The sequence below is a fragment of the Lepidochelys kempii genome, chromosome 24, assembly GCF_965140285.1.
Source record: "Lepidochelys kempii isolate rLepKem1 chromosome 24, rLepKem1.hap1, whole genome shotgun sequence".
NCBI lineage: Eukaryota > Metazoa > Chordata > Testudines > Cheloniidae > Lepidochelys > Lepidochelys kempii.
This window is the reverse complement of record NC_136403.1, coordinates 4,927,574-4,944,975: the sequence shown is the minus strand read 5'-3', so window position 1 is coordinate 4,944,975 and position 17,402 is coordinate 4,927,574. Positions and strand designations below refer to the sequence as shown.

The 17,402-nt window shown below is 52.9% G+C and overlaps 1 protein-coding gene across 1 annotated transcript; it reads right to left on the bottom strand.

Annotated features, from left to right (window-relative positions):
* Positions 1-71: 71 nt before the first annotated feature.
* LOC140902714 (ras-related protein Rab-11A) lies at positions 72-15,172 on the bottom strand. Its single transcript, XM_073323076.2, has 5 exons — positions 15,020-15,172; positions 4,505-4,700; positions 3,562-3,755; positions 2,041-2,121; positions 72-1,912 (listed from the first exon to the last, which is right to left on the bottom strand). Exons 1-5 carry the CDS (start codon positions 15,057-15,059, stop codon positions 1,773-1,775), a joined length of 651 nt encoding a protein of 216 aa, XP_073179177.2. The 5' UTR covers positions 15,060-15,172; the 3' UTR covers positions 72-1,772.
* Between the last annotated feature and the right edge of the window lie 2,230 nt (positions 15,173-17,402).

Here is a 17,402-nt window from a genome sequence, read left to right as displayed (position 1 = left end):
CCTGGTGGTGTGTGCTGAAGTCCCACACCCCATGACAGAGAGAGGGCGGCAACAGGGAAAGATGTTAGATATTTTATTTAAACTTTTTTTTTTTAAACACACACACATTCAACAAAAAACAAGACACAGTCGAGAGCTGATGTTAAAAGGCTCCATCATATTTACACAGCTTGGGGGGGGGGGGGGGGCGCCAGGTTCAGAGCTGCACACAATCCAACCACAGCAGACAAAGGAGGGGTAATAAGCCACCACCAATTACCCCCCTTCCTGCTCATCACTGGTTGTGGCCCCAGCAGACAGGCAAATGACCATGCAGACTCAACAGCTCAAACTCCCTTCTCAGCCCAGGACCCTCTGGGACAGCGCACTGAGGAAGTTTGCCCTGAAGTTCCCCATTCTTGGCTCAACCAGGACTCAGTTTCCAAGACTGGATCCAGACAAGGGCATGCAGGGGTTAGCACTGCTTAAACTAACCAGCAGCCCCGGCTTGCCCTTTTCTACACATAGAACTGAGCACAGCTGCGGCTACACCAGAGGCTGAGTGGGGCTAATCTCCGGGTGGGCGAGACCGCACGGGGCAATTTTAGTAGGATCAGTGCTGAAGAGAGCAAAGCTTTGGCTGCGGCAATGAAATGACACCACTTTAAGATTCCAAGCCGGCAGCTACACAGTTTAAAGCAGGGGCGGGGGCGGAAAGAGCATCAAGTTCTTCCTTTATCTCGAGTCCAAGGCTCTGCTCGGACAGCAAAGAATAGAGCCGGTTCTCCACTCCTGGCAGGAAACAGCCCCGCCTCTTGGGGGTGCCCTTGGCTCTCGGCATGTGACGGAGACATAGAGCTGGGTGAAGCCAATGGGAGTCGATGCTCAGACCCTCTGGAAATCCTGCTCTAGCTGGGGACCAAAACAGTCAGACATGGGTGCCCAAAACGGAGGCACCGCAAACCATGAGTCACTCGCCACGTCAGTGGTCAGCCTGCGCCTTCTCTTTGGGAAGCGACAAAAGGCCATGGATTCCTATCCCCTTGATACTGGAGTAAATCCGGAGTTAACGCCGCCAGAACTCAAATCTAACCTGACCCTGGAAGGACCAGAAAACTGTCAGCCAACCTGGGCTGGGCTCTTAGTGTTTCTCATGAGATCAGTGGGGCTCAGCCCCAGGGCTTTCAGCAGAGTCACTCTGGATTAAGACGGGTGTAACCGCACTCTGCTTCCAGCCCACCTCACCGCAGACAGAAGAGCTTGGTGATCCACAATAGACTCTCCCCAGTGTCCCAATCAGACCTGTCTAGCAAGCCTGCCTAGCAGCCACACCTGCAGGGTTGGGCTGTCAGGGCCCTTTGAGTCTTGTGTGAATGCACGCACACACACTAGGCCATTAGGGATCTTTAAAGAGGTCTTTTTTTTTTTTTTAAAAAAAAGGAGAGGCAGGGCCAAAGGGAAGATCCCCACAATATGTCTACTCCCATTAGAGTAGGCCCTATATAAACATACATCCAATAGCATGCGGGAAGGGAGGGGCATGATACCAGAGGAAATGATGATCTCAAATAGATAACACCCATCTCCCCAAGGAAACAGTGGTGGCCTAGTTATGTTTATATAGGAGTTACATTAAGTACAACAGTCCATGGGTTGCGGGAGGGAACAAGAGACAGGGAAACGACAGGATCTTATATAACACATGCTCCGACACCCCGCCCCCCTCACAGGGAAGCAGCCCCGGTGAGGGACAACAGCAGGGGTCTGCCTGCCTCTGGTGCCTCCCGTCAGCATCATATGTTCTGGCAGCAGGGAGCCTGTTTCCCCTCCTGGCGAGTGGGCAGGACTTTGACAGGGTCAATGGCCGTGCTGGACCCAAACTCCGGCTCCTGCTGCCCGGTCATCTGCCTCTGCGACACGATGCGGTAGATTTCTGCAGGCGGGAGAAAGAGCAACCCCAGGCGGTGAGGGGGAGTTCATGTTCATCCCTTCCCACCCTCCCCCCACAACATGGGCCACGGTTCCCACCCCACGGGAGCCAGGCGGCTGTGGGCCCCGTACCTGCCAGAATGCTGTGGAAGGCCGTCTCCACGTTGGTGGAGTCCAGGGCAGACGTCTCGATGAAGGACAGGCCATTCTTCTCTGCAAGGACAGGAAGCGGAGGGTTCAGACGGATGGACACACCTAGCAGAACTCCCAGGCCACTGGCAGTTCCCTTTACTTGGCCCGACAGAGCCCCCTTTAATCCAGCCCAGGTCCAGATCCCTTCAGGCCCACCCCCATGGCCCTTGCCTCAGCTCCCTCCCCAAACCCCGCACTGCAGTAACCAGCTGCTAGTGTGACAAGCCACCCTGCTGGGGATCAAACCGGGGACTTCCCAAGCCAACAGCAGCATGAGCCAGAACTTCCTAGCAGAGGGTATAACCATTCATCTCCTCCACGGGGCATAAGGGAGGGGAACCTGTGACACCCACTCACCGGGGGGTACCCTGCAATGTGCCCCTCTGCTCGATCCCCCTCTCAACAGACCCCATCCACCCACAGCTGACTCCTTTAACTGGCCTCTCTTAGAGGAACTGGTGCAACCCACAGCCCAGCAGACCCCATTGCTCATTGGCCAGGTCGGGCTGGAGATGGGACCATCCCGCTGGCTCCCCAGCTGGGGTATTCCCTCCACTCCCCCGGCCTCCAGTTCAGGCCAAGAGGTGAATCTAGCTCTGCCTCTGCCCTGGAGCCTGCCCCCCCGAACTGTGGCTGTCCAGAGCCCCCCGAGCGCCCAGTCACTGGAAGACAGTGCCCTCTGGACGCTCCCTCCATCCATGTCCGCGATGCTGGGCACATCCTTGGGTGAATGAGGTGCCCGCTGCTGATATACATGGACGGGGGTGCTGAGCAATCCGCATCCCTCCCCCCATGCCCTTCTCCCGACGTCCTCTGCTAATTCACCTCCATCTGCATTAGAGCAGCCCTGCCCCCTCGTCTGGGCTGTCAGCCCCCTCCAGACAACTGCTCCCCGACCCCCACTCATGCTGAGGAGCAGGGCTGGCCAGGCAGGCCCAGAGGCTGGGGTTTGGGAAAGTTTCTAGGGTGAAATATGGCATGAAAAGCCACAACCCAGACAGGCTGTGCTTCCCACCACGACCCGGGGCCCTCTCAGTGCTGCAGGGCAGCAATGGGGATGGAACTGGGGCCCCCCACATCCAGGCCCCAGGTGAGCTGAGGGAGAATCTCCATCACTGGCGAGGACCTATGACTCATGGTTATGCAGCACCAAGGCCACCCAGAAGAGGGCGGTGCCCTGGCTCACTCATGTGCCCCCCCCCTTCAGCAATATTGAAAAGCAACACAAACCTTGCCAGGATTCCCATGCACGCCAGCCAGCTGCTACCCCCCGAGTATCACCCCCATCATTTAACCCTGCCCCACTAAACCCCAGCCCTGTCCCTTCCCGGGATGCCAGCCCTGTCTCTCTGCTCTGCATTCAATCCAGTGGGTAAAGCAAAGAGAAACAGGAGGGAACTCCAGCTCTGTTCTCTCCGCAGCCCTGGGGCAGCTCCCGGAGCGGGGGAGCCGTGCCCGTACCTGCAAAGCTCTTGGCCTCGTCGGTGGGCACGGCCCGGAGGTGCCGCAGGTCACTCTTGTTGCCCACCAGCATGATCACGATGTTGGCGTCGGCGTGGTCCTGCAGCTCCTTCAGCCAGCGCTCAGCGTTCTCGTAGGTCAGGTACTTGGCGATGTCGTAGACCAGGAGGGCACCCACCGCACCCCGGTAATACCTGGGTGGGAGAAAGAGTGGCGGAGTTGTCCCGGGCGAGGCAGGAGGCACAGGGGGCCGGAGTGGAGCAGGTCAAGCTGGATCCAGCCCAGACAGGGGCTCATTCCAGCGTCACAGGGGGAGCTGCCGCCGTGCTGTGAAAATAGTGGTAGCCTGGGAGTCAGGAGTCCTGGGTTCTAGTCCCAGCTCCGGGGAGGGTAGTAGTGTCTAGCGGGTAGAGATTGGGGGGGGGGACTGGGGACTCCTGGGTTTTATTACCAGCTGTGCCCAAGGCGACATACCAAGCTGTGCCTCAGTGCACAATTAGCCTGAGTAACTCACTGCCACAAGATATCACTTTGAGGCCTTGTACCAGGCTGCTTTGCCCCTTTAAAGGCCAGCCAGCCCAGTTCAGTTATCACACACAGCTACCAGGGAAGGGAGGACGGGATTAGAAAATGCCAGCGAGTGGCTCAGTTGTGGAGGGAACTGCAGAGGAGACAGGAAGCAGCTGTATTGAAAGGAAGGGAGTGTCTTTTTCAGCAGAGAGTTAAGGGGGGCTGGGAGCTGTGGCCCAAGCAGCAGCAGGTGCTGGCTGTTGTCTGAGACGGCATCCTGGACTATCTGAACCTTCGCTCCGATTCAGCCTGTCAATTTCTATGTTACTGGGTGTGTTAGACAGCGGTCGTGTTCCACCCCAGAAGTGGCTGCACTCTGAAGGGATGCACTGCCTGTGCAACCCAGGCTCTAGGGCAAAATGCTACTACTCACGCTGAAGTGATGGCGCGGTAACGCTCCTGACCCGCTGTGTCCCAGATCTGAGCCTTCACGGTCTTCTTGTCCACCTGGATGCTCCGGGTAGCGAACTCCACCCCGATGGTGCTCTTGCTCTCCAGGTTGAACTCATTGCGGGTGAAGCGCGAGAGGAGGTTGCTCTTCCCTACGCCGGAGTCCCCGATCAGCACCACTGAGAGGCACAAAGTGCAAGGTTAACAATTGGCCTAGGGCACAAGGGTGCTTGCAATCTTCAACTCTCACCTGAGATCGGCTGATGCAGAGTGAGTATTGTCCCCATTCTGCAGCTGGGAAAACTGAGGCACGGAGCAGCAATTTGGAGCACACTCTCAGGGCCTAGTCTACCCTGGCATTGGCCCTGAGCAGCTACACCAATGCAAACCCTTCCTGTAGGTTTTGCACCAGTGCAAACAGTAGCGGGCAGCAGCTTTGCCTGTCTACACTAGGGGCTCTGGCCACGTGGCTATCCTGCCGGATTAGCACCAAGCGCTCTCCGTCCCTGGCCCAGCAGCGCCAGCTCAGGCGAAAAGATTGAGAAACACTGGACTAGATGACCCCTTGTGGTACCTTCTAACCCTCTGGTTCTATGAAATGTGATCCCAGAGCAGGGGTGGGGGAGAAGCAGCCCCTGTTCTCGGATATTGGAACCAAACAACTTATGGCCATTTAAATAACACCACAGATACTCAACAGGCTTTAAACAGGTCTTTGGAAAATTCCTGCCCCAGAGCTGGAGAGATTGCAAAGGTTTCAATCTTCTGCCTCCTCCCCCCAATAAGACACACCCAAAGCAAGAAGTTAGCACCTGATGCAAATTTTGAGCCAGGGTTTGGGGTGGATGGAATCTGATGGCGCACTATAAGCAACAAGAGGAAGGAGGGTCTTGTGGCTAAGGCGCTGGGCTGGGATTTGGGAGACGTGGGTTCCATTCCCACTTTTGCCACTGATTCCCTGTGTGACCTTGGGTGAGTCACCTGGTCTCCCTGGGTCAGGTTCTGATTTATACCACAGAGCAGCGTGAAGGGACCTTACAGCAACTGGCCGTGTACAGTTACTTGCATGGTCACTTCACCCTGATGTGTAACTCCAACATTCTGACCTGGAGCAGCTACCATCCAGTCAGTGGCCTGCATGGAATGAGTTTGCTGGGCCTCAGTTCTTTCCGGACATGCATCAGAAACTGCTCTATCAATGGCATACACAGCCCCTGCCCTGAAGAGCTTACAGTCTAAACAGACAAGACAGATGGGGAAACTGAAGCACACAATAGAACAGGGACTTCCCCGAGGTCAGAGCCTGGACTAGAACCCAGGTCCCCCGAGTCCTAGATGTGTTCTAGCCACTAGGCCACACTGCCTCTTGAGGACGAAGGCCTCTCTTGCCACAGAGAATAGTGGCCTACTGCTGCTGCCAGCTAATGGAGTTGCTCCTTTATCTCAATTAGCAGAGAGGCCTGCACGCTTGGTGCTGAATGCCCAGAGGGTGGGTTACAAAAAGCATTTCCTACCAGTCCCAGCTTAGCCCTGTTCCTGGAGAACCCATGCATTAAAGTGCCTCAGTTAAACGAACAGTGGCGCCAGGGGTTTTCTCTCTGTGGTTTCCATATCAAGTTTGTTCAGTTTATGACTCAGCAGAGAATGATTTTTCCAACCACCGGCTCTGCAAACCCAGTTTGGGAGCAGAGACACAAAACTGCTCTGTCTCCCCCACAAACCAATGCTCCAAGGCAAAGCGGTGTGTGTGTGTTCATTCAATTAAACCCAAAGGGGGTGAATTCCAAACCGAACAAAGGAAAATACTTTTCTCCACACACACCTACAAGAGTTTTGAGCAGGGTTAAACAAGGATTCGACATTTGTACAGAGGGTTAGACAGGAAGATCCAGAGTTAGAAGATTGAAAGCTTTGGAAAGGACAGATATCTGAGAACTATGAACCAAGTTCTAGCTAAGGGATGGTGGTGGGGGATATCATCAGAAGCAGATTACAGTCATGGCAAAAATTCTTGCACTTCTCTCTGGCACTGGACACAGGACAGTCTCTAAAATGGTTATCTGGCTCCCGTTCTCTGAGCACCTCACAATCTCTAACATATTTCTCCTTACAACCCCCTTGTGAGGCAGGGAAGTGCTATTATCCCCATTGCATTGTATAGATGGGGAAACTGAGGGGCAGAGTGAGAACAAGTGACGTGCCCAGGGTCACACAACTGTGGCAAAGTAGGGAATTGAATGCTGGTCTCCCAAGTCCCAGGCTAACGCCGTAACCACCGGGCCATTCTTCCTCACTGGTCTAATCCACTCTAAATTACTATGTTCCCAAGAAAACCCATTTCGGGCTCCCTTTTATCCCCAGAAGTGCCAAGGTAGGTGACTGCTTGTTTGCCGAGTCAGAAGACCAGACTCCAAGCCTCAGGGAACAGCGAGAAAGTTTCATAAAAATTACTTTTTCTGATTAAAATCTCTTTAAATAAGCCCCAGATAACCAAGTAACACAGGGCCGGGGCGTGGGGAATCGCTTGACTGCAAGTGAACGGCAGCAATCTATGAAACCTACTGTCGTGTGAAATGAGTTGCTGTTATTAGCAAGGTCATTTGGAAGGCACAGAAGCATCATGAATGATTGCAATATTTTTTTAAAGGTAGGACGTAACTGGGAGAGGCTGGACTTTGGAAATCCAGAATCAGAAGTCTCCTGGTGTTAGATGGAGGCCAGGGAGGTGGCTGGTTTCTTGGCATATCAGGAGTGGGAATTGTACCTGGTGTGACAGCATCAGGCAGCAAAAATACAGACACAGGGGCCTGATTCTTATTCATGTTAAGGCCCCTTTGCACAGCTCTGGCCTTGCTCACTCAACCTGGGGGCCATTCACATCACTGGCAGCATAAAGGGACTTTAAAGTAAGAATCAGACCTCTAGATATCACCACCTAGCTCTCATCCAGCATGCAACGGAGGGTAGTATCACTATCCCCATTATACAGATGGGGAAACTGAGGCACAGCAGGGGTTTGACCTGCCTGTGGTCAACCAGGAGGTCAGTGGTAGAATTGGGAATATAACCCATGGTCTTCTGAATCCCAATCCAACGCTTTATCTACTAGGTCAGGCTGGCTCCCATAAGTAGAAGGAGTCATCTGAATATTTCAGATGAATTCAGAAGACTTTTCTTTCTGTTCTCAGCTCTGCCACCAGCTTGCTGGGTGATCTGGGCAAGTCCCTTCCTCCTGTGACTTGGGACAGAGCTGGCCAGAAAACAGATTTTCCATCCCGCAAAAAATTTCAAGACTTCAGGGGGGTGAGGGGGGAGGAGGAGTCCTTCCTGATTGAGAAGAAAGTATCAGAAATGTTTTTGGGCAAAACAAATTTCATTGCTCTTGTGACCCTTCATACTAAAAACGTACATTTCAAAATGAACAGTGCTTTTCAAATGACAAATCAAAACTTGCCACGCTGCTAGCGTGACATTTAGACATTTTCAACATGCCTTTTTAAACACAAGTGTCCAGGTTGATCGGATTTTGCCAAAACCTTCTGGTTTTGTTGAAACTGCATTTTCCAAGGGAAAACTGTTTCCAGGAAAGTTTTCCAAGGAGCTGTATCCAGGAAGTGACGAAGCCCGCACGCACACTTCAGAAGAGTGCAGTCACTCCAGACATGAAGACACTACAGGAATAAACCGGAGTCAGTGAGCTCTAGCAGGCCGCTCTGGGATTTGCCAATCAGCTTGCGTCCACAGGAACGTACCACTTCCCCTTGCTTAACCGCGGGGCTTCCTCCAGTTGCTGGTACTGCTAGGGTAACAGGTGATTCTGCCAAAGGAAGTAATGCTCACGCCTTTCCTCTCTGCCTACTTGAAAGGCCTGAACAGATGGCTCTCTCCCCATGCTACAGGTGGGTCAAGTTGAGGAAAGGAGAGATGACGTGACCGACCTGGGACAGCAGACCCCACTATACATACCCCCGTAAGAGAGACCCTGCTTCTGAGAGCTTACAGTTTAAATAGACAAGGCAAAGTGTGTGTGGGGAAACTGAGGCACAGACAGGGGGACATGACTTGCCCAGCATCACCCAGCTGGTCAGTGGCAGAGCCAGGAATCTAATTCTCTCCTCCAGCCTCTCAGGCTATGTCTACACATAGGGCAGCATGCAGAGCACAGGCATGTAGCTACACACTGCAGGGAAAGGCTCTGGCAGGACACTGCGCTGCTAACAATGGCCGTGTAGATGTAGGAGGCACTGCCTGGGTGTGTACAGAGCTGGGTAGGACATATAACCTCGGGGTTCGAGTGTATTCGGCACTCTAGGGTACTCACCCAAGACATCTACATGGCTATTTATCCCCTTGCCAGCTGGGCCTGCAGCGTCCGTACTCGACACGCCAGTGTAAGCGTAGACATGCCCTCAGATGCATAGGACTTGGGATCGAGTTGGTCTTCTCATGAATTAGATATTCAGTGTCTTCTGCCAAGATGAATGGCAATGTAGGGTGCTTCCGTGGTTCCCATCACCGGAGCAACTGAGCAAGGGTGCCCCCAGAAATATTTCACGTGGCCCAGGGCTCCCCGCCCCCTTCTCCCAGCCAGCCTCCCCGTGCTTGTAGCCACTCTTGAGGTTGACGTGACGTGTGTACGGCTGTAGGCGCCATTGCAGGGGAGCACCTGGCACCTGAGCATCCCCTGGGAAGGAGGGAAATCGTTGCCTCCCCCACTGTACAGATCAGAGAGGTTGATTGAGAGATCTCTGGACGCCTGAGAGGAGGGTGAGTCTCCTACCATGCATAGCAGCTGCCCTCCAATACAGCGACAACCTCCCACAAGGCAGCACACCTGAAGGATACTGGGATGCCTACCCACAATGCAACATGTTTTGGCCAAGCCGAGCGGCACAAGCAGCCCAGTGTGAACCCCCAAAATAGCTGTGCTGATGGCCAACAAAACTATTCTCCAGTGCAACTGTCTAGTGCAGACCCAGCCTGTGCAACTTGACACACATGGAGTCCACGACACAGCAGGGAGTTGACCCTGTGTCTTCTCAGTGTTCGGCTAGGGTCTTAACCACAAGGCCATCCTTCCTGTCCTCATAAGCCTCTTTTAGCTGCCTCTATAACCATCACTTCCCCCAAATCATACCCATTTTGCTAGCTGTTTTCTTGAGTCCGCTCTGGCCCAAGGAGAGGTGGAACAGCATCTTGCCTGTGCCTTTCAGATGATTGTCCAGGTTTCGCACATCCCCTAAGCACCGAACGGCTCCAAGCGCCCCACTCTGGTTTCGTTTGCCGTATAACAAGTGCTCGGATCTAACTCTTGTTTCCCTCTAGCCCACGGGGGAGTACTGGGGATTGATGCTGCCATAATTTGTCACCGCCTAACTTCCTACCTGGTGACGGGAAAATGCATCACCGTGGTAAACCTCAGAAGATTGGGTGGGGAAAAGGAAAAAGCTCCAGGTCTGAATTCTTACTTATGGTTGGGTCTGGGCTGCACCAGGCTTTTTACCAGCATAGCTCTGTTGGTCGGAGGTCTGTAGGAGTGATCCTTGACAGACATACCTGTGCTGGCAGGTGTAGGTGTGTGTGTGTGTGTGTAAGAAGTGCAGCTGGAATAAGCTGTGCTGGTATAAATTGCATCCGTCTATGAGGACTTTGCCAGTATGGAGTGTATCTAAGAACTCAAGTCACTGGCTTTGTACCTTTGGATACATTGTGAAAAACAATTACTCTTACTCTGCACTTCTCTGGCCACCTTTCATGCAGAAAGCGTCTTACAAATGCATGAGACACAATTCCCCTGGGGAGCAGGGCCTGTTTCCCGGGTGGGGAAACCGAGGCACTAATGCCACTTTCCCAAGGTCACGTAGCCTGTCAGTGGCAGAGCTGGGAAGAGAATCCAGGAGGCCTGTGGTCTCTCTGCTCAAGGTCCCCATGCCGCTTACTTGCGGTAGCAAAGGAGACAGGCGAGAAGGCAGGATACAGGGGAAGAGTGAAGAGACTGAAAGGGGCGCATGAGTGTGATTTATCAGAATATGGCTGCAAGGAAAGAGTGCTGGGGCACATTAGCTCATTGTCCTCAGAGGTGAGGTGTGAGCAGTGTCCTGGGAGCCAGGAACTCAGAGCTGTAATCCCAGCACTGACATCCCCATGGTTGCAGGATACTGGCCTCTGTGCCTCTATTTCTCCATTGGTGAACCACGGATGATGATTCTAACCCCCAATTACAGCATGGGTTTAACTTATATTTGCAAAGTCGACTGAAATCAGAAAGGCCCATGTCAGTACTGCGAGTTAGTACGTTGCAAATGCGGTTATTAATATGACAAGCTTGGGAGTCCAGAAGGTAATCGAAAATAGCTTATAAGGTCACCTAGGAACTATGGTAAGCCCCAAGCTGTTCACGTGGCCATTTAGAATGTCACAGCAACTGTGGGAATAGACTCAGACCCCCTGGCACCTAAATCGAGGCCCTACCTTCTGACTTAAAGGAGAATCACCACTAGGTGTTAGCAGTATAGGGTCCATGACTTACAGCATTGTAGTTATGATTCCATCCAACACGCAGAGCACATGAAGAAGTGAAAGCACTGCAAAGCAGGCTATACATGAAAAAGGTATGTGGTCTAGGGAAGGATTCCTAGCCTTGAAAATAAGTGGTTATAGGTTCAAGTCCCACTTGATTATTTATAGAAAGGGGTAAAAATGCTCTGACTGGTGCTTTGCAGGAGACCGGAATAGTCCCTTCTGGCCTTAACCTCTGTGCAATCAGATTTTAATAACTTCCATTCTGCAGCCACCTTGCAAACCTGCAAAGAATTCACCCTGCCTTACCCTTCACTCTGCAGTGCCTTTTGCACTGAATATCACGTGTCCTTCAAAGTCTCAGTAGCAGGGACCGTGGATATCCTTGAGACTCCATTGGAGAGAACAATGGATACAGCCTTGAGCTTACAGGAGCACCAAGGAAGAAGTGGAGACAGAAGGATTTGAAGAAAGACTGAATTCACAGCCCCTTTGCATGGCCAGAACAATATAAGAATGGCCAGACTGGATCAGACCAATGGTCCATCTAGTCCAGTACCCTGGGTCAAACAGTGGCCAGTACCAGAGCTTCAGGGGGAGTGTACAGAACAGGGCAATTTTGGAGAGATTCACCTCGTGTTCCCCTCCCAGTTTCTGGCCCTCAGAGGTTTAGAGTGGCTGGATTATGGGATTGTGTCCTTGATCCTCTTAACTAATATCTTATTAGCTTATCTAGTTCTTTTTTGAACCCAGTTATGCTTTTGGGCATCACAATGTCCCATGGCAATGAGTTCCACAGGTTAATTGTGCATTGTGTGAAAAAGGACTTCCTCTTGTTTGTATTAAACCTGCTGCCTATTAATTTCATCAGTGAAAAACTGCCATAAATTGGGGAGAATGGGCCCAATTCTGATCTCACAGGCACTGATTTTAAAGCGTTGCAACTCCACTGATTGCAATGGAGTTATACTCGATCACCATGGGGGTAACCGAGATCGGACTCAGGTCTGATGTTTCCTGCCTGTGGAGCAACCTGCACAGAACTTGGAGGGAGGAGCAGAAGTTGCAGGAGGAAAGAGTTTGGAGGAGGTACCTGGAAGTCAGTCTGTGTACACATGGCTAGCATGCTAGCTGCAGCATTTGCGTGAACAGCTCTCCTAAGAAACAGTTTTAGAAACCTGGAGGCCTCTCATGTTATTACCCAGTGTGTGGTACCTGAAACAGACTCACAGTGGAGATTTAGTGCCTTATTCTTGTTTATATTCAGGCCCCATTTACAATCCTCTGGCAGCATAAAGGAGCCTTCAAGAGAGCAGTGATGACAATTGTACAGTAAGGTCCCTAGAGAGGAAGGATGTCCCAATGGTTAAGGACTTGAGAGACCTGGGTTCAATTCCCTGCTCTGACTCTGCGGGTGACCTTGGGAAAGTCATTTAGCCCCTCTGTGCGTCTGTTCCCCCTGTGGCACAATGGGGATAACAGCTCTGCCCTGCCTCACAGAGATGTTGTGAGGATAAATACCTTGAAGATGGTGAGATGCTTCAGTATTACTGGGATGGGGCCAGTTACATATCTTAGCCCCTGTTGCCAGCAGGGTGTAAAGGAGAATCAGGCCATAGATCTTGTCCACACCCAGGCTTAACTAACAGTGGGGTTGTTTTAAAGTCAACCAGTGAAAACCCTGGTTTATAGCAATTTAGCTCAAGTCGATTTCTTGCCTGTGAAGCTATTACATGCTGCCGCCTCCTATTGACAAGGAACCCACCTCAGATCCCCTTTACCTTCAATGGACCGGCATCTACAGAAGTGGGGCATCCCCAACTCTTTTACTAGCGATTGGGGTGAAGATTGAGTTCCATTGGATTTGTATGTTTCGGGTACTGCAAATACCGTAGGGTTTTAAATGCCAGGGTGCATGGAAGCCATGAAATGATTCAATTAAGTGAAAATGAGCTGGGAAGGAGGCTCTCTTCATCAAAGCAGGGATTTTGTCACCCGCTATCTTATCATTTACACCAGTGTGAAATGCTACCATGTGGGAATGGCAGCATTTTGCCTCAGGGTAAAGTGACTCCATGTGAAGGTGTGGAGCAATGGAGATTCTGGTTTTATAGGAAACCACCTGAAAGGCACAAGCGGCTTGAGCCATTTATGGCCTTTCAGAGAAGTGCTTGGAAAGAGAAGTGACTCATCAGGAGCGGAGCATGATGACTTAATGCATCCTGGACTCGATTCATCAGTAGATGATATCTTGCCAGTTCAGCCTCTCCTTACCTCCCGACCCTTTCTCTGTCCTCATTCATCTGCGGCTGGCTACCACTAGATGATTGTTAAACGGACCTATGGCAGGCACGTGGAACTTCATGGCAACAATGGGGACACAACCCAGGTCCTCTAGCACAAGAGCCTGCCACCTGAGTGACAGGAAGATCCCCATCAGCTGGCAGCAGTAAATGGCCTATGACACAGAGTGGAGCAGTGCTAGTTCCATCCAGCAAAGGACAGTGGCACACATGCGATATCATGACAATGTGTTGAAAATCTACGCTCAAAGCCTTTTAAGTCCCCGTAGCCTTTGCTGGAACTTAAAGATAGAAGAAAAGCCAGTGAGTTGGCGGTCAGAGACACACACAACAGCAGCAGCAGCAGCTAGTGCCTGGTATCCACGGATCTCAAAGCACTTTGCAAACATTAGTGCATTAACCTTGGCATCCCCGCGTGGGAAGTCAGTACAATTCCCATTGCACAAAAGGGGATGCTGAGGCACAGAGCGTTGCTGGGATTTGCCCAAGTCACCCAGGGGCTAGAGCTGGGAGTCGTAGAACCCAGGAGTCCTGACTCACAGCCCTGTGCTCCTGCCACAAGCCCTTCCCCTTCCCAATTGCAGCAGAGTTAGTGACATCACTTGGTTCAGTATTACTCACTTAAAGAAACCAGCATCACCTCTGTGCTTTGTGCACCAGGTCAGCTCAGAACAGGCTAGTGAAACCTGCTGGGTTCTGGGAGGGGCCCACGGTGCCGGGGCAGGCAGATACCAAGGGGATGGGCGCTGCTCAGACACTGGGGCTGCGTGGTGCAGGGGGAGGTTTATGTGGGTTGAACTGGGAGGCTGCATTGAGCAGACTGGGCCAGCAAGGGGTTTCCCCCTCATCACAGCCCAGCTGGGGCATCCCCCATTGATTTTCCCTCAGCCCTTTCACACACACTATCCATGCCCCACACCCAGGCCAGTAGCCAGGGTAGGGTAGCCAGAGAGAACCACAGGGGTTGTCAGTGTCCAGCAGCCTCCATAAAGTAAGCCACCCACCCACCCTGCTAGGACGCTCTCTGGGCCAGGGCGTCTTTCCATTATATATTTGTACATGCACCTAGAACGCCCTGTTTAGGCCACTAGCGTTATCCCAACACAGACAACCACCGCCACCAACGTCCATCACTTCCCACCACCGGCCCCCTGCAATGCGCCTGGTCCTAAAGGACTCTTGCCTCAGTGAGCAGCCCTCTTCCCATCCCCCCACCCCCAGCATCCAAGCAGGTGCCATAAAGTCAAGGGGATGCCCCCCCACACACACACCCGATTCTGGGTTCAGAGCAACCCATGCAGGTGGCTTTTTTCAAGTGGGATCATGGATGATAATTATTTGCATTGCAGTAGCGCTGGGAAGCCCCTGTCTTGGTCGGGCTGTAATGCCCTGTACGGCATTAGGTGCTGTACGAATACAGAACAAAATGACACTCCCTGCCCCGTAGGGCTTGCAATCTAAACATGGGCCATGGAAGGGGGATGGGGAAGACAGAGTTAGACCAGCAGGATCCAAACCCCAAGGGTAGCTAAGCCAGGGGGCTCTGGTTCCGGGCCATCTCCGAGAGCAGCCAAGACTGGTAATAACTCATCTCCCAGCCCAGGCTGGGCAGGTGCCTCCCAGGGATGGAAGCAGTGAAGCCCGGTTGCAAAGAAAGCCCCAGGAGGAAAAGTTACCTTTAAAGAGATAATCATACTCATCATCCTTGCCACGCATCCTGCCGCCCGCTCTCTAGGTGAGGCTTCCTCCCCGTGCACACCTGTGCTCTGGTCCCCCTGCCCCCAGACTCTAGCACGGCTGATCTCAGCACTCTGGGATTTCCTGGGCTGGGCCAGTGACCCCCCCCAGGGCAGGCCTCACCAAGCCTTCCCTGCACGCCCATTGGTCTGCTGCTCTCCGCCTCTCCTGCTCTGACTGGCCGGCGGGGCTGTCCCTCGCTGGTCAGGCTGGCAAGGTACTCACCTGGCACAGGTATGCAGGGTGGGGCTTGCATGATTTTTTTTTAAAGGAGCCATGTCTCTTTTTCCCTCTCTCTCTCGGGTGTGATGGGAGAGGGTCAGGAGGCAGATGAATGGGGTGGACAGAGCAGGGAGGCTGGCTCTCTTCCCTAGCTGGCAGCCTCTTTGAGGGAGAATTTGTAAAGCACACCCAGTGCCCGTCATATTCCTTTAACTCTTTGTCTTGAACACGCAGTCACATGGGGGGGAGAGATGGGGTGAGGGGGCTTTTGTGTGACTATGTTAATAAAATGACCTGCACACCACTGCCTCTGCTGGATGGAATCAGAACTGCTGGTCTGTGTGTCATAGACACTTCACTGCCCATGGCTCCTGAACTAGGAGGATCTTTGTTCTAGCTGCGATGGAGCAGCAAATGCACACGTGTGTGCTCAGACACATGCATACTCCCTCTCACTTGCACACTCACGTGCAGACACACACACATTTGTTCGTAGAATCACAGGGTTAGAAGGGACCACAAAGGTCAAGTAGTCTAACCCTCTGCCAAGACGCAGGGTTTGTATGTTCACTTGCATGCTCACACTCATGTTCACTCACTCACACACTTGTGTGATTGCATACACACTTGCTTTGCACACTTGTGCGGGTGCACTTGTACTCACTTGCACTCACACAGGTGCACACTCACATGCACACATGCATGCTCAATCATACTTGTGTGCATGCACACATCTGCATGCACACGTTTACACACGTGCATTAATGCTTGTGCACACACACCCACCACGTGGCTCTCACCAAAGTTTTGGGTTTGTTCCAATTAGCCCCAAAAATTCAGCACAAAGCCGGGCTGAATCAAGCCACTGGGCTTGGAACGGTTCCATCAACAAGCTCTGACCCAGCTCCCCGGGGCTGGCTGGGAAGCAGGGCCCCAGCTCTCGTCTCCAGGAGCCTTGCAGCTAATCTGACCAGACTTTCAGGTTGCTGGCTCATCGTGGGCCCCTGAGGCTGGTGTCATTAGCCAAGGTCCCTGAACTCTAGGGAGGGGCTGATTGACATGGCTGCTCCCTGGGAGGTGGGTCTGTATGCAGTGAACTATGGTACAAACTCTGACCTCTCTCTGTCCCCCAGCCCCTATCCTGCCAAGTAAGCAGTTCAGCCCCCGCCCCCCACACCCCGTAGCAGACCAACACTAAGGAGCCCCCATGGGCGAGATACAGTCTCTCATCCCCCATCCCTTAGCGTAACCAGCTCCTCTTGGGCTGTTAACAGGGCTTGAACCCAGGACTTTCAGAGCTCAAAGCAGGGAGCTGCAGCCAACCTCTCAACTTCTTCCATGGACCAGACACTAGAGGGCGACAATGAGACGCCCTCAGGGCTCCATTCGTTGAGAACGGCGGATGACTTATCAACCGCTTCTTCACACTGGCCACTAGAGGGCAACAAAGAGGCAAACTCTGAGCTAGGACAGCCCTTGGGTACTTAGAGTCGGACCCCCTGTTACCCAGAGCTCTGGGGGAACACCCATGACTTTCCGTGTGGCTGACCAGCAGGCTTTGAAGTCTGAGCTTAGAGTCCCCTGATGTGGAGTGCAGACTTCCAGGCCCTTTGGACCAGCTGCCTCTGTGCAAATCATGCCCTTGGCACCCCCTTTTTTCTCCTGGAGAGGGGTCCTCAGCGCGGGAATGGCCCTGCTCCCCAGCAGTGGCCTGGCAGGATGGCAGAACACTCTCCAGTCATGAGTGAAAGAAGTCTCCCAGCGCTGCAGGGAAGCGATCTCCATGGCCCTGTCGCACCAGGGATGCTGCTGGCTAGTTTAGGACAGGACATGAAGGACAGTGCTGTCTCCCGTTGAAATGGCAGGGGGCATTCTGAGGGGGCAGCGTTCTGTGGTTTGGATGGGGGCACTGGATGTTCAGGGCCTGGTTCTCCGTCCCCGCCAGGCTCTGCTGGAAGTGCAAAGGGGGCTTAGAGTGGGTCGAAACAGCCCCCAGAGAATCCCCCCTGTGCGAGCGGGCCTCCCCGTTCCATCTGAGTCAGGCCAGCGTCTGGAAGCGACACGGGGCACGACCCGCATTGCTTGCCCGAGCCAGCTGGG

Excerpts from the sequence above, each read along its gene's own strand:
- LOC140902714 (XM_073323076.2), bottom strand. The coding sequence starts at position 15,059 with ATGCGTGGCAAGGATGATGAGTATGATTATCTCTTTAAAG. Across the intron at positions 3,756-4,504 it reads TACCGCGCCATCACTTCAGC|GTATTACCGGGGTGCGGTGG; the intron begins GTGAGTAGTAGC and ends TCTCCCACCCAG. Across the intron at positions 2,122-3,561 it reads CGAGGCCAAGAGCTTTGCAG|AGAAGAATGGCCTGTCCTTC; the intron begins GTACGGGCACGG and ends CTGTCCTTGCAG.